The sequence below is a fragment of the Macaca nemestrina genome, chromosome 1 (assembly GCF_043159975.1).
Source record: "Macaca nemestrina isolate mMacNem1 chromosome 1, mMacNem.hap1, whole genome shotgun sequence".
NCBI classification, from domain to species: domain Eukaryota; kingdom Metazoa; phylum Chordata; class Mammalia; order Primates; family Cercopithecidae; genus Macaca; species Macaca nemestrina.
In genome coordinates, this window is record NC_092125.1 from 184,931,512 (window position 1) to 184,944,025 (window position 12,514).

At 43.4% G+C, this 12,514-nt stretch overlaps 1 protein-coding gene across 21 annotated transcripts in view; it reads left to right on the top strand.

Moving 5' to 3' along the window:
* The window catches only part of LOC105495012 (BEN domain-containing protein 5), a 1,475,945-nt gene that overhangs the window by 1,282,442 nt on the left and 180,989 nt on the right, over positions 1 to 12,514 (top strand). For all 21 annotated transcript variants that reach the window (XM_011764134.3, XM_011764137.3, XM_011764138.3 and 18 more), the window contains one exon: positions 10,730 to 10,819. In XM_011764134.3, coding sequence (XP_011762436.2) covers positions 10,730 to 10,819 — 90 coding nt within the window. The remainder of the gene's footprint in view (positions 1 to 10,729; positions 10,820 to 12,514) is intronic.

The following is a 12,514-nucleotide window of genomic DNA, read 5'->3' on the forward strand; positions in this document are numbered from 1 at the left end:
TTGTTTTCTCAGCCCAGAACAATTCAGCTTCTTTGGTTGCTCTGAAGATGTCATGTTGAGAGAGAGAAAAAAATTACACTCTTTAATAGAAATACTTTCCCTTCATTAAGTGAAATCTCCAAAGCCCAGTAGCATTTTCGGTGCTTATATAAAAATGCCAGTGGGGATTTGAGATTGAAAGTGGTATTTTTATACAACTCAATGAAGATCTCAATAGGAAAGAAAGAACACTCTTCAAATCTGAATTCCTCCAGCATTGGGCAAGACAGATCTTCCACTCAGGGTCAGGATCACATTACTCCCAGGCCTACAAGGAAACTTTTCCTGAAGCACTTGGAGTGCTCATATATATCGGTTCTCTGCTTGGGGAAATTGTATTAATAATGTCTTTCCAAGGCTACAAACCATTTAACTTGAATTTCCGTTTGCACCTCAACTCTAATAACTTTGTACAAAACTTCAGGTATTTGTAGGAGTTTGAGTCAGACGCAGATGTGTGCAGGTGCCTGCACATGAGTACACACAGAATAACATCTCTGTAGTGTAGCTGGGGAATCAAATTTCCCCTTGGGAGTGTCAAAAGAAAGACTAGTCTCCTGAGATACAGAAGGTTCCAATTCCAGCTCAGAGTCTTGCTAGCCTGGCAGCCCCAGGGCAACGTGCTGAGCCTCACAATACAATTCTCACAGAGCCTGGTGAGACTTGGATCCCGACGTATGTAAAGTGCCTGGTGTACAGTAACTGCTCAAAACAGTTCCTCTTCAGCCACCTCTTACCTGACTGTTGTACTGTAACCCATTGGAATCATCATCAATTTCATAACAATTATTCTTAGTTATTAATACATAACAACCTCCTCCGCTCCCAAATTTAGTGGCTTAAAATGACAATTGTCTTGTATTTCCAGAGAATCTGCAATCTGACCACCCATTTCTACTCTATGATGACTGGGCCTTCAGCTGGCATGACTCCAACAGCTCATTTTAAGGGTGGAAAACAGATTGAGAGAGGGCACAGGAAAGGGGCCCACAGGAACTGCATAGCAAGTTAAGGACCAGATCTTTTCTGAACACCTCCACTGTGCCAGGTCCTGGGAGGGGAAACACAGCTGTAAGGCTTTGAGTTGGCGAGACCCCTCAGGTGACAATAAAACCATTGGAAGGGTTGAATTTATGTTCCTCGACAAGTGGTTGTGTTGGCTCCCTGGGTGACATCAGGCTTCGGAGTCCTGTGAATCCGGCCTTTACCGACTTTTATCTTGGCTCCCTCATCCACGAGACAGGGATTCTTATGTCTCTTGCAGGGCCGATGAAGGCCATGCCTCGCAGCTAGCTGATGCTCAACCAATGGCGTCTACTAAAAGAAGGATTCATTCCCTCTCTGCCTCTTAGCATCCCAGTGGCTGCCCAATGAGCCTGCATTGCCAGGACAGCAGGAGAGGGCTCTTATTGTGACTAGCAGGCAGGCTGAACTCTCGCCTTTCCTGTGGAAAAATCCATTACGAAGAAGTCATTTGTCAAAGCCAACTGTTTAGCTACTTTAATTTACATATTTATCAAGTTTGATTAGAATGTATTGTCTTAGACTTTCATCCCAGCTTTCACCTCTCCATGCCCTCCTTTCCTAGGGAAACTGTTTTTGTTGTCCTTGTTGCAAAAGGGCACTTCGTAATTCAATTTGCATTTGCTAATAAGCCTGAAACTAAACCTGGTGAGGAATTTCTGGAGTCTGCCAATGGTGGATTCAAAAGTCAGAGCACACCCTGGGGAAAGCCTGGGCACTCAATTCTAGCTGGATATACTCATTCAACCAAAGGACAACAAATACTATTTCACAAGTGTTTACTGAGAACATCATGTGTGCCAGGCACTGAGAATACAAATTGTGAAAGAGGCAAAGTTGTGGCTTTCCTGTTGCTTACTGTCTAGTGACCTCACTTTCTGCATCTGTAAGATCAGGCATTTGGACCAAGTCACCTCTCAGTGTCTGTAAGTGCCCTTTTGAACACTTACTATGCATCAGGCCATGTACATAGACCTGAAGCATTGTCTCATTTAATTCTTACAAGATCCTTATGAGTTTGATATATTATTATCCTCATTTTGCAGATGAGGAAATGAAAGACCCCAGAACTCAAAGTCACATAAGTACCTGTGGCAGGACTTGGATTTAATGCTTCTTCTGTCTGATTCTAGAATTCAAATTTATAACCACAAGTGCTGATATTTCTCCTCCACTGGCCAGTTTCTCCTCCTACAGAATAAAGTATTCTTGTAGGAGAGCAGTTGAGCTCCTGGATGGCAGGGACAGTGTCTGATTTCTCAGGGACCAGCCCAAAGTTTGGCATGTGGTCAGTGTAAGAAAATATGAACTGAATTTAACAAAAAAGAAAGTCCATTATCCTCAGCCTTCTTGTCTGAAACCTCAGATCTTGAGCCTCTGCTCTGTTCTCAGCAACCTTGGCTGGCATAACAGATGCTGTGTGCACTGCTCACATCTTCGGGACTGAGTCCTCAGTTCCCAGGAGCATTGGTAGCTGAGAGCTGAGTTCCTCCCTGGGACTTGCACTCCGCGTTGACTGGGGTTACACCTTCCCTGCAGGCAGGCCATATCCAGTATCCTTTTGATTCAGGACACAGAGCCATCCCCCTTGCCTCCTCAAACAATCAGGCAGGGCTCTCCTGGCCCAGAGCTCCTCATGGAATTGTTGAAAGGCCCTGCTGAGACTGTCCCCACTCTGTTTCATTTGTACCTCTCACAAGGCTTTCCAAGAGCAATCCCAGTAAATCTCCTGTATGGGAATCTCAGAGCCTCTGAGTCTATTTTCTAGGAACCCTAACTTCAGCAGGTATTCTGAGCAGGTGGCTCTGGCTCTGCCTTTCTGGAGTTGTTTGTAGGGTGCTGGGATCAAGATAGACAGGGGCAGGGAGCCTGTCTGAGGAAGGAGCCTGCCCCTACGTATCTATCCTGCCATCAGCCTGCCCCGGAAGGCTACCTACCTGCTCCCAGGCCTAGGTGCTAGCCCTATGGCGAGGAAGGGGGCTTTAGAAACTGCTGGAGCCCACAGAGCAGCTTGTCTGGGGAGAAAAACTCTGCTGCTCCTGTGACCATCAAGGTGACAATGCCTTAGTTGGCCCAAGCCGCCTGTATCTCAGATCTGTATCTCATCACTTTCCAGCTTTTCTTCACTTCTTTGGCAGGAATCCACTGGCTACTTTCCAGGTGCCAGCCTGCATGGACATTGCCCCAGGCAGCCCAGTGTAGTGAGAGGAGGCTGCTACCTGCCTGGACTACTCTCTAGCTGTGTGGCCAGGGGCAAGTCCCTCGTTCTTTCTGGTCCTCTGCCCTTCTTCTTCACAGTGAGGATGTTTTACTTGGTGATCTCACAGGCTGTGCAGTTCTGATGGCCTCTGTGAGTCTCCTGTAAGTCAGAGGCATCCTTACTGCTTTGTAAAGACAAAAGAGGTTGGGCGCGGTGTCTCACGCCTGTAATCCCAGCACTCTGGGAGGCCGACGCGGGCGGATCATGAAGTCAGGAGATCGAGACCATCCTGGCTAACACAGTGAAACACCATCTCTACTAAAAAGTACAAAAAGTTAGCCTGGCGTAGTGGTGGGCACCCGTAGTCCCAGCTACTCTGGAGACTGAGGCAGGAGAATGGCATGAACCTGGGAGGCAGAGCTTGCAGTGAGCCGAGATCACGCCACTGCACTCCAGCCTGGAGACTCCGTCTCAAAAAAAAAAAAAAAAAAAAAAAAGAAGAAGACAAAAGAGCAGTTTAATATATCCAAGACATATTAAGACATCCATTTGTGAAGACGTGGAGGTACACCAGAAAGGCTTCTGTCCCTGATGCCTGACATTCCAGAATCTATGCTTCATTTCTTTTCAGGAGTATTTCTTTGTCATGTACATACTCTTTTCAAAGGTAATTCCTGTTCTCTTCTTCCAGCTCATCAAGGGCAGAACATTTGATCCCTAACCCTAAAGCATAATGAGTCTACTACTTAGATATGAGATTTTAGGCCATGGGAGATCTGAGCCTAGGAGAGGGAATGGGGGTGTGGAGGATGCTAAGGAGTCGGGAACTGAAAATAAACTTTGCCAACACTACTATTTTCTCAGGATGGCCCAGAGGCTCAGAAGTGCAGAGCAGATGCTGGGCATCAGGCAGAAGAGATCTGAGTTGTGGCTTTTGATCCTGCCTGACCAAGGCAGCAAATGACTTATGATGAGATGAGGGGTCCAGACAGTGAACTGTGAGTTCACAGTAGGGTGAGGACACAGTGGTCTGGAAATATCTGGAGAGGCTTTTGGGAGGAGTTAGGGAAATATATATAAAGTCTGGGAAACTGAAGGTTTGCTTGGAGAGTTAATGACAAGGCCAGTTTGAATCAAGTATAATATTCTTGTAGGAGAGTGGTTCTTGACTGGGGGCTACTTTGCCTCTAAGGAGACATGGGACACTTGGTAACGTCTGAAGATGTTTTTCATTGTCATAACTGGAGGGAGAGGTGTTACTGGCATGTAGAGGGTAGAGGAAAGGGATGCTGCTGGGCATCCTACAATGCACAGCTCAGCACCCCCACAACCAAGAGCTCTCCAGCTCAACATACCTGTAGGGCTGATGCCGAGGAACCCCATTCCATGGCTTGTCACTCAATAAATGACACCTGCTATTATCGGTGAAGCCATGGGCAGGGATATAAAGTTTCTTGCTTATTGTTTGTCTTCTGAGCTAGAGATTATTATTCTCATTTTATAAGTGAGGAAACTGAGGCTCAAGGTGGATAAATAATGGGCCCAAGTTCTCACAGTCAATAATCTATGGAACCTGGTTATGAGACCCAGTCCATCTACCCAGGGAAGTCAGCTGATTTTTTATTTGACTCCCTCAGGGTACAGAAGAAACACAGGGAACACGTCCTCCCCAGTGTCCCTCATCTAGCCCTTTCCTCTTGTTGGATCCCCCATCAGTCAATGAGGCAGAGCTAACCCTGAATGTCTGGAATTTCATCAAGTCACATCTCTACCCAAATGCATTTAGTACTTCTCCACTGCTTCCAGGAAGGCTCTATTGATGTCTCCTAAACCTATATATTCTCATAAAATTATAGTCAATAAATTTCTGTACTATGGCCATGTTCTTACTATAATTCACAGCATCCATTCCCTCTTTATTGTCTATCTCAGCAACAGAGTGATATCCTCACATTGCCAATAAAATCAGATAAAACACAGCAACATTAACACCAAGGTTGGCCCAGTCCAAGTCCTGGATGAACATTAGTTTCCTCCTTTCCTTCTTAGAGGAGGTGCATCTGAACCAAGTCTTCAAGGCTGAGTAGGAGTAAGCCAGACGGCCAAGATTGGGGCTGGCATCCTAGGAAGAGAAAAGAACATGTGCCCAGTGTGGAGGTGTGGGAGAACATGTCGTGTCTTGGGAACCAAGGAGTGTTAGCTGAGGCTGGGGCCTGTGGAAGGGGCTGGAGAGATAAGCAGCCACCAGCTACCAGAGACAGGGATGGTCTAGGCTGAGGGGGCTGCACTTGCTCTGCAGACAATAGAGAGCTGCTGAAGGGTTTTACGCAGAGGAAGTGGTATGCTGCTATTTGCATTTTAGAAAGACCATTTTGGTGTCCAGGCAGACGGTGGACTGGAAAGGGTGGTGCTGGCACAGGGAGACCAGTGCCAGGGCTGTTCCAGTCCTGAGCAAGCCCTCCGAGTAATACCAGCCAACTGTGCTGTTGTTGCCACTGCGATGTCTTGTTTCTCCAGCTTAAGAGTACTATGAACCTTGTTTGGGCCCTGGAGTATTGGAGAAAAGACTGGAACTTGTCTGTTTAGAAACCCATAGTAGGGGATTTTCTTAACTTTATCGTGCCTTCAGGAATCAAGTCAAGGAAATGAAAAAGACTCAGGTGTCAACAACAACAACAACAAATCCTTCACCCATTGTAGCATTCCGCATTCCCCTCCCAGTAGCATTTCCTTCTTCCTTCACATTAACATCTTAATCCCCATGACAAGTCATTGTCTGGAGGGATGTGGAAACAAAACTGACAATATGAACTTCTGGGAGATTTTTGTCCTCAGAGACCCATCTAGGGCTCTTTGGGGCCTCTTGGCATCTACCTCTACCAGCCACAGATCCATAGTAACTGGCCAAATAGATTGAGATTCTCCACATCTTGGCACCAAGATTATGGCTTTGGTCTTCACTGAAAGTCAGGATCAATAGATAAGATGCAAAGTTACTTAAGTTCTACATAGCAACTAGGATAAATATAGTTATCTTCAGGGAGATGTCTATTATCTATTGCTGCCTAACAAGTTACTCTAGAATTGAGCATCTTGAGACAGCAAATATTTATTATGTCTCCATTTCTGTGGGTTAGGAATGTGGAAACAGCTTAGCTGGGTGGTTCTGGCATAGGTCTTTTGTGAAGTTGCAGTAGGCTGTCAGCCAGTGCTGTAGTCATCTGACACTGCGGGATCCTCTTCCAAATGCACTCACATGGCTTTGGCAGACCACAGGTCCTCTTGGCTGCTATCTGGGTACTTTAGTACCTCACCATGTGGGCTTCTCCATAGGCTATCTGAGTGCCTTTATGGCATGGCAGTTGGCTTCCCCAAGGGTGAGCCATTCCAGAAAGAGATATCACACCCAAGATGGAAGCCACAGTCTTTTTATACCTTAATCTCAGAAGTGGCACGCCATCACTTCTATCGTATTTCATTTGTTAGAAGGAAGTCTCTAAATCCAGCCCACACTGAAGGAGAGAGGAGTACATCTCCACTTCTTGAAAGGAGGAAATGAACAAAGAATTTGTGGATGTATTTTTAAAAACCCTATAGGGTGGTTTTAATCTCCAAAAGTCAATATGACACAATAGTTAAGAGCACAAATTTGAGAATCATAAAGACCTACATTTAATTCTGGCTCCCACATTTGCTACTTATGCAAGTTTAGGCAAGTCATTTAACCTTTCTGTATCTCAATTTTCTAATCTATAAGAGTCTAGTCTAAGAATAGCAGATGTTTCATTGGGTTGCTTTGAGAATTAAATAAGATCATGCATGTAAATTGCCTGGCAAAGAATAAGTACTACATAAATATTACTTAATTGCTATTTCAATGGGATGATATTGTCCTCCTTTCTAGAAGACAGTATAATATAGAGGTTAAGAACACAGTTTCTGGAGTCAGGCTATCTGGTTTGGGACTTTGGCTCTGCCACATTAGCTGTAAGAACTAGGGCAAGTCACTTAACTCTTTTGCACTTGGTTTTCTGTAAAATGAAAATAATAATAGCTAGTGCCTGGCCATCTAATAGGTATTCAATAAATATGTGATGATTAAGGAAATAGCAGATGATAGAGTGTTGTAATGACAAAGGAGTGTCTGTATATGTGTGTGTGCACATGCATGTTAAGGATGCCATACAAAGCACATGTTACTTCAAACACCTGCTGTTTAACTGGGGAGCCAAGGGGAGCTGCCCCAGTGTTTTTTGAGTGTGCCTTTGTACCCTTGAGCATGTTAGCCTACATGAGCTCTTTAGCTGTTCCATCTCTTATGAGTTGTTCTTGGTATCATTGTTTGCATTCTGTTCCACCCTGGCTTTGTTCAAGCATACTTTCTTCTTCATCTGTGCCGCCTCCACCAAGAATACGTTTAATTGGCTTTGCACAGAGTCTGGAGATTTGGTGACAGGAAGGGGTGGGGTAGTCATCACCTCAGAGCTGCTACATTACCTTAAATTGATTTTGCAAATGAAAGCTAAAAGCTAAGCAAAGGCGACCCATCCATTTTGCCTGAAGATGATTATAATGCTCTTTTACGGCCTTCTAAATGACAAAGCAATTTGTTACCTGCCTACATCAACATTTGCTTATATTAGCACCCGAGATGCTTGATTTTTATTAGCCCCATGTTATCATTTTATGAAGACGCAAGGGCTCAGTAAAATTAGTGTGCAAATAGAATGCCCATTTTGCATTTCCCTGTGGTCAGCAGAAATGTTGAATGCAATTGACTTGATACTGGGTCAGGGGAGACATCCATAAAGTTAGCCTTCACCAAGGGCCTCCCTAGTGCCATTTATCATTTCTGGACTGCTGGGATAGATGGGGTCAGTGTTAGACAGTGTTTTTTAAAAGGGCTTGGTGATTTTTTTTTAAGTGAAAAAGCGATATAAATACTAAGACAGCAGCTCAATTTCCATCATAATAAGATAAAATCAAGCTCTCTTGTGTAAATTGTAGATGGAAATGCAGTAGAAGGGGGATCTTATATTGTTATTAGTGGATCCAGAATGAAACAGGGTAGTGAAAGGGCCACTGGCTGGGTGCTGGGACTTAACTCTACCACTGCTAGCTGAATGACCTTCAGCATGTCCCTTCCTTCTGTGAGCCTCATTTCCTCACTCATAAAGTAGAATTAATACTGTCCACCTCACAGAGGCATGATAAAGATTAAATAACATAATATGAGCCTATATTTCTTTATAAACCATCATCTACACAAGTATTTTTGTTTATTAATTCAATAGTCAGTCCTTGAGCACCTACTCCCTGCAGGGTCCTGGGAAAGACATTAGCCATACACCCATGGAAGTCGCAGTTTTTTCGTTGAGGAGCTTATATTCAGTCCAGGGAATGTTTAGGTGTCGAATTCCTCTTTAAATAATAAACTTCTTCAGGGCAGGTGAGCCTTCTCTCTCTCCCTTTGTTCCTAAAGGTGCCTAGCAAAGAGCTGAGCAGAGTGAGTTCTCAAGACTATATTTTGGTTCCATGATATTTCTTGCTGCATTTCAGGGGAAGCAGTGACTCCACCCATACTGATCATCCCAATGGACAAGCAAGTCCCAAGCCTTTAGAACCAGATTTGATAGGGTTAATATTTTTAGTTTCATCTCTGACATTGGTTCATTGACTGTTGGGATAAAGAACCATGTTCAAAATAGCATGTCTCCAGCATTTCAGAAGGAGAAAGCCTATTAATTATTTCTATTCTCTCCCTCCAGATTGTCCTCAAACATTGATAAAATCCTTCAGTTCAACCTCTCTCAATGTTCCTTTCTAAGTTTCCTTCAGGTAATTGTTGTGTTCTGTATCAATCAGCCCTTCTTCCGCCCACTGCTGAGTATCCTTCCCTAGACGTTTCTTACTGGGAATGCCACCCTTGGCTGTTGCTTTTGTCTGATGATATCTTTGCACAATAGTTCAACTTTATTATACAAATTAGACTTCTGTAGAGACAGAAAGAGCTTGAGTTCTGATTTGGAGCCACATTTTCCTACTTTTCTGCATGTCTAATAATTTTTTATTGGATGCTGGATATTGCAAATTACACATTGCTTTAACTGTCTGGATTTTGTTGTCTTCCTTGAAAGAGAGTTGGACTTTGAACAGCAAGAATTTAAGTTTCTTTTGTTCAGTTTGATCCTTCTGAGACTTGTTTTAAAGCTTTGTGAATGTGGTGGTCTAGAGTAGTTTATCCCTACCACTAAGACATTGCCTATCTGAATTCTCATTCTCCTTAGATGATCAGTGAGGACTTCCTCTTTAGCTGTAGGAATTCAAACGATTCTTAGCCCTGTGTGACCCCTAAGGACTGTGCAGTTCACAGCTCCCTGGTCATTTTTTCCTGACATTGTGGAGAGTCACCCTATGTATGCACATCTTAGAATCCAACAAAGAATCAAGAGGACTCCTTTACAAATTTCTGGAACTCTTTTTCTGCAGAGCTTCCTCATCTCTGGTGCTCCCAGAGTTTCCCAGCTACTACCTGTTGAACTTGAATCTCAGTGAGGCTTCTATGCTTTGCTCAGGAATAGCTCCCTGCTCTTTAGTCTAGAAGGGATCATCAGGCAAAAAGTCAGGGCAATTGTAGGGCATATCTCATTTATTTTCCTTCTCTCATTGATTATCTTGCATTGGCCTTGTTCAATGTCTGAAAATACTTGTGATGAATATTTTGTCCAATTTTCTAGTTGTTTAAGATAAAAGGGAAATGAAGGCCAGACAAGGGATTGGGCTCTAATCTCAGCTCCTACCACCACTTTTCAGCTGTGTGACCTTGAATAAGTTATATAACCTCCATGAGCCTCAGTTTCTGCCTCTATTAAAAAAACACATTAACAGTGTGTTCCTGTAAGGATTATATATGTATATAATGTGCCAACACAAAAGGAGCTAATTAAACGGCAGATGCTACTATTACTAATATATAAATAGCCACCTTCTCTACTCCATCATTTGCTGAATGTTTACTGTGTACTACGCAATGTGTAAGCCTGTTTAATCATCACAACAATCCTATTAAAATCCTTGTTTATAATCTATAAACAAGGATATATTGTCATCCTTGTTTGTAGATTAGAAAATGGAAACTTAGAAAGGATACACAAGTTGCCTAAGGTCACAGTCAATGGATTTGGGATTCAACTTCACTCATGTGGCTTCCTTGGATGATTGTAAATAGTACATATTAATATAATATGATCAGTTGCACCAAAGAAAGGGAATGCAGTCTTTTAATATTGGGTAGGGACATAATTAAATTAGTCAGCAATGGCTGGACTTAATGATTCTAACCCAATGATTTAAGAGATAAATGTTAAGCATCCAGCCCATTCCCTCTGGGGTTCCCTGCCACACACCAACCACCAGACTCAGCTTTCCTTGCCCTCATTAGCAACCATCTTTCATTTTATCTTACAGACAATCTCCGGGAAGGGGCAGAGCAGAAGGTGGTATTCATCACAGGTCGAGTCCACCCAGGGGAAACACCCTCATCATTCGTGTGCCAAGGTGAGTGGCAGGATCTCATAGGTGTCCTATGCCTATACCTACATCCAACTGGGACACTGTGATGATCTCTGGGACAGTGTGACCACATGCAGAACCATTTTAAGATTAAATGGAAATTTAATGCATTTCTTTAAAGAGGTTGTACCTGATTTCCATTAGGTTGTATTTCAATAAATGTTTATTGACTAGATGTATGTATGAATTAATTAATTAATTAATTAATAGATGGATGGATGGATAAATGAACAGGGAGGGCTGAATGAAGTTATCTTGTGAAGTTATCTTATATGTGCTGTGGTGAGGAAGAGCCATACAGAATCATCTACACTCCCTAGCTTTACTTGTCTCCAGTGGTTTACAACAGCAAGAAATCTGGCCCTGGACCAATGTGTATGTTGGCAGAAGGGCTGTGAAATGGGAGGTAATGACTGAGAACTATCTCTTCACTCATTCATTCAATCATTCACTTAAACAACTTTTGAAATACCTGCCAAGAGTAAGCACACTTGGCATCAGACAACCAGAGGCAAGTAAGTCATAGTTTTTATTCTCAAGTGTTCCTCTTTATAATTGCACTCTTATTATTAAATATTTCATTCATACTATATTTAATTAGTCAGCTATAGTCAGCAATATATATGTATATTGTTGGGCAAGCTGAAGTTTAGAGAAGTTAAGTAATTTATCTCATTTTAATCTCAAAGTGACCATGAGGTCAAAGAGATATGAAGCGCCTGTGGAGGTTCTATAACTCAAGGGAGGTGGCACACTGCAGTGGAAGCCTCTGAGGATTTGAAATCAGGCAATCTTGAGGTCAGGTATTGGCTGTGCCACTTTCCAGCACTGTGACTTCAGTTTCCTCAAATGTAAAACAATACTACCCAGGCAGGTTGTTATGAAGCTGGCATGAGATGAACGTAAACAGCATACCCAGTCCTGTGCCTGGCACACAGCAGGCACTCAGCAGATGTTACCTCCTTCCCCGTGGGAATCTGAGAAGATGAAGCAGGTAATCTGCTTAGTAAACTATCAAGCACTGTGCAAATAAATATGGGCTTTATTTTCCCAGTTCGTATTCTTACAATGCCTTAGTTAGGCACGATTGCCTTCCTATTTTTTTCAGATGAGGAAATGGAGTTTCAGGGAGGCAGTGACTTGCCCAAAGCCAAGCAGCTTGTAAGATGCATGGCTGAGGCTCCAGTCGCTACAGCCGACTCCTTAGCATTCTCACTTTGGCCTTCCTCCTCCCCAGCATTGTCCTTGCAGTAACCCTTGAGGTCCCTCCTGGGTTTACCAACCCCTTTACTTGCAGCCATCTGTCAGTTACTAAACTTGGCAGCAGATCTCTTCCCCCAGCTGATTGGATGTAACTGCTTTGTCCTTGTTTGTAAAAAGACAGTAGACTTACCATCAATATGTTCATCTCTAGGAGCCCAGACCCCGTGCTCACCTCTCCTGTGGGCAGTAGACAGAGAGCAGGGTCGCCATCCCATTTCACAGATAAGGACTGAGGCACGGAGGAATTGAATGGATCTCAGGTGCTCTCTGATGACCCTGTTTACTAAAAGGGAATCTTTGGGTGGTGCTGAGTTAATACACTCAATGGCGTTCTGTAGGTTTTCAATAAATGTCTATTCCTTGACAGAGTCTTTCAATGCCTGCCTGCTGGCTTCTCAAAATAAACTCCAACTCCCT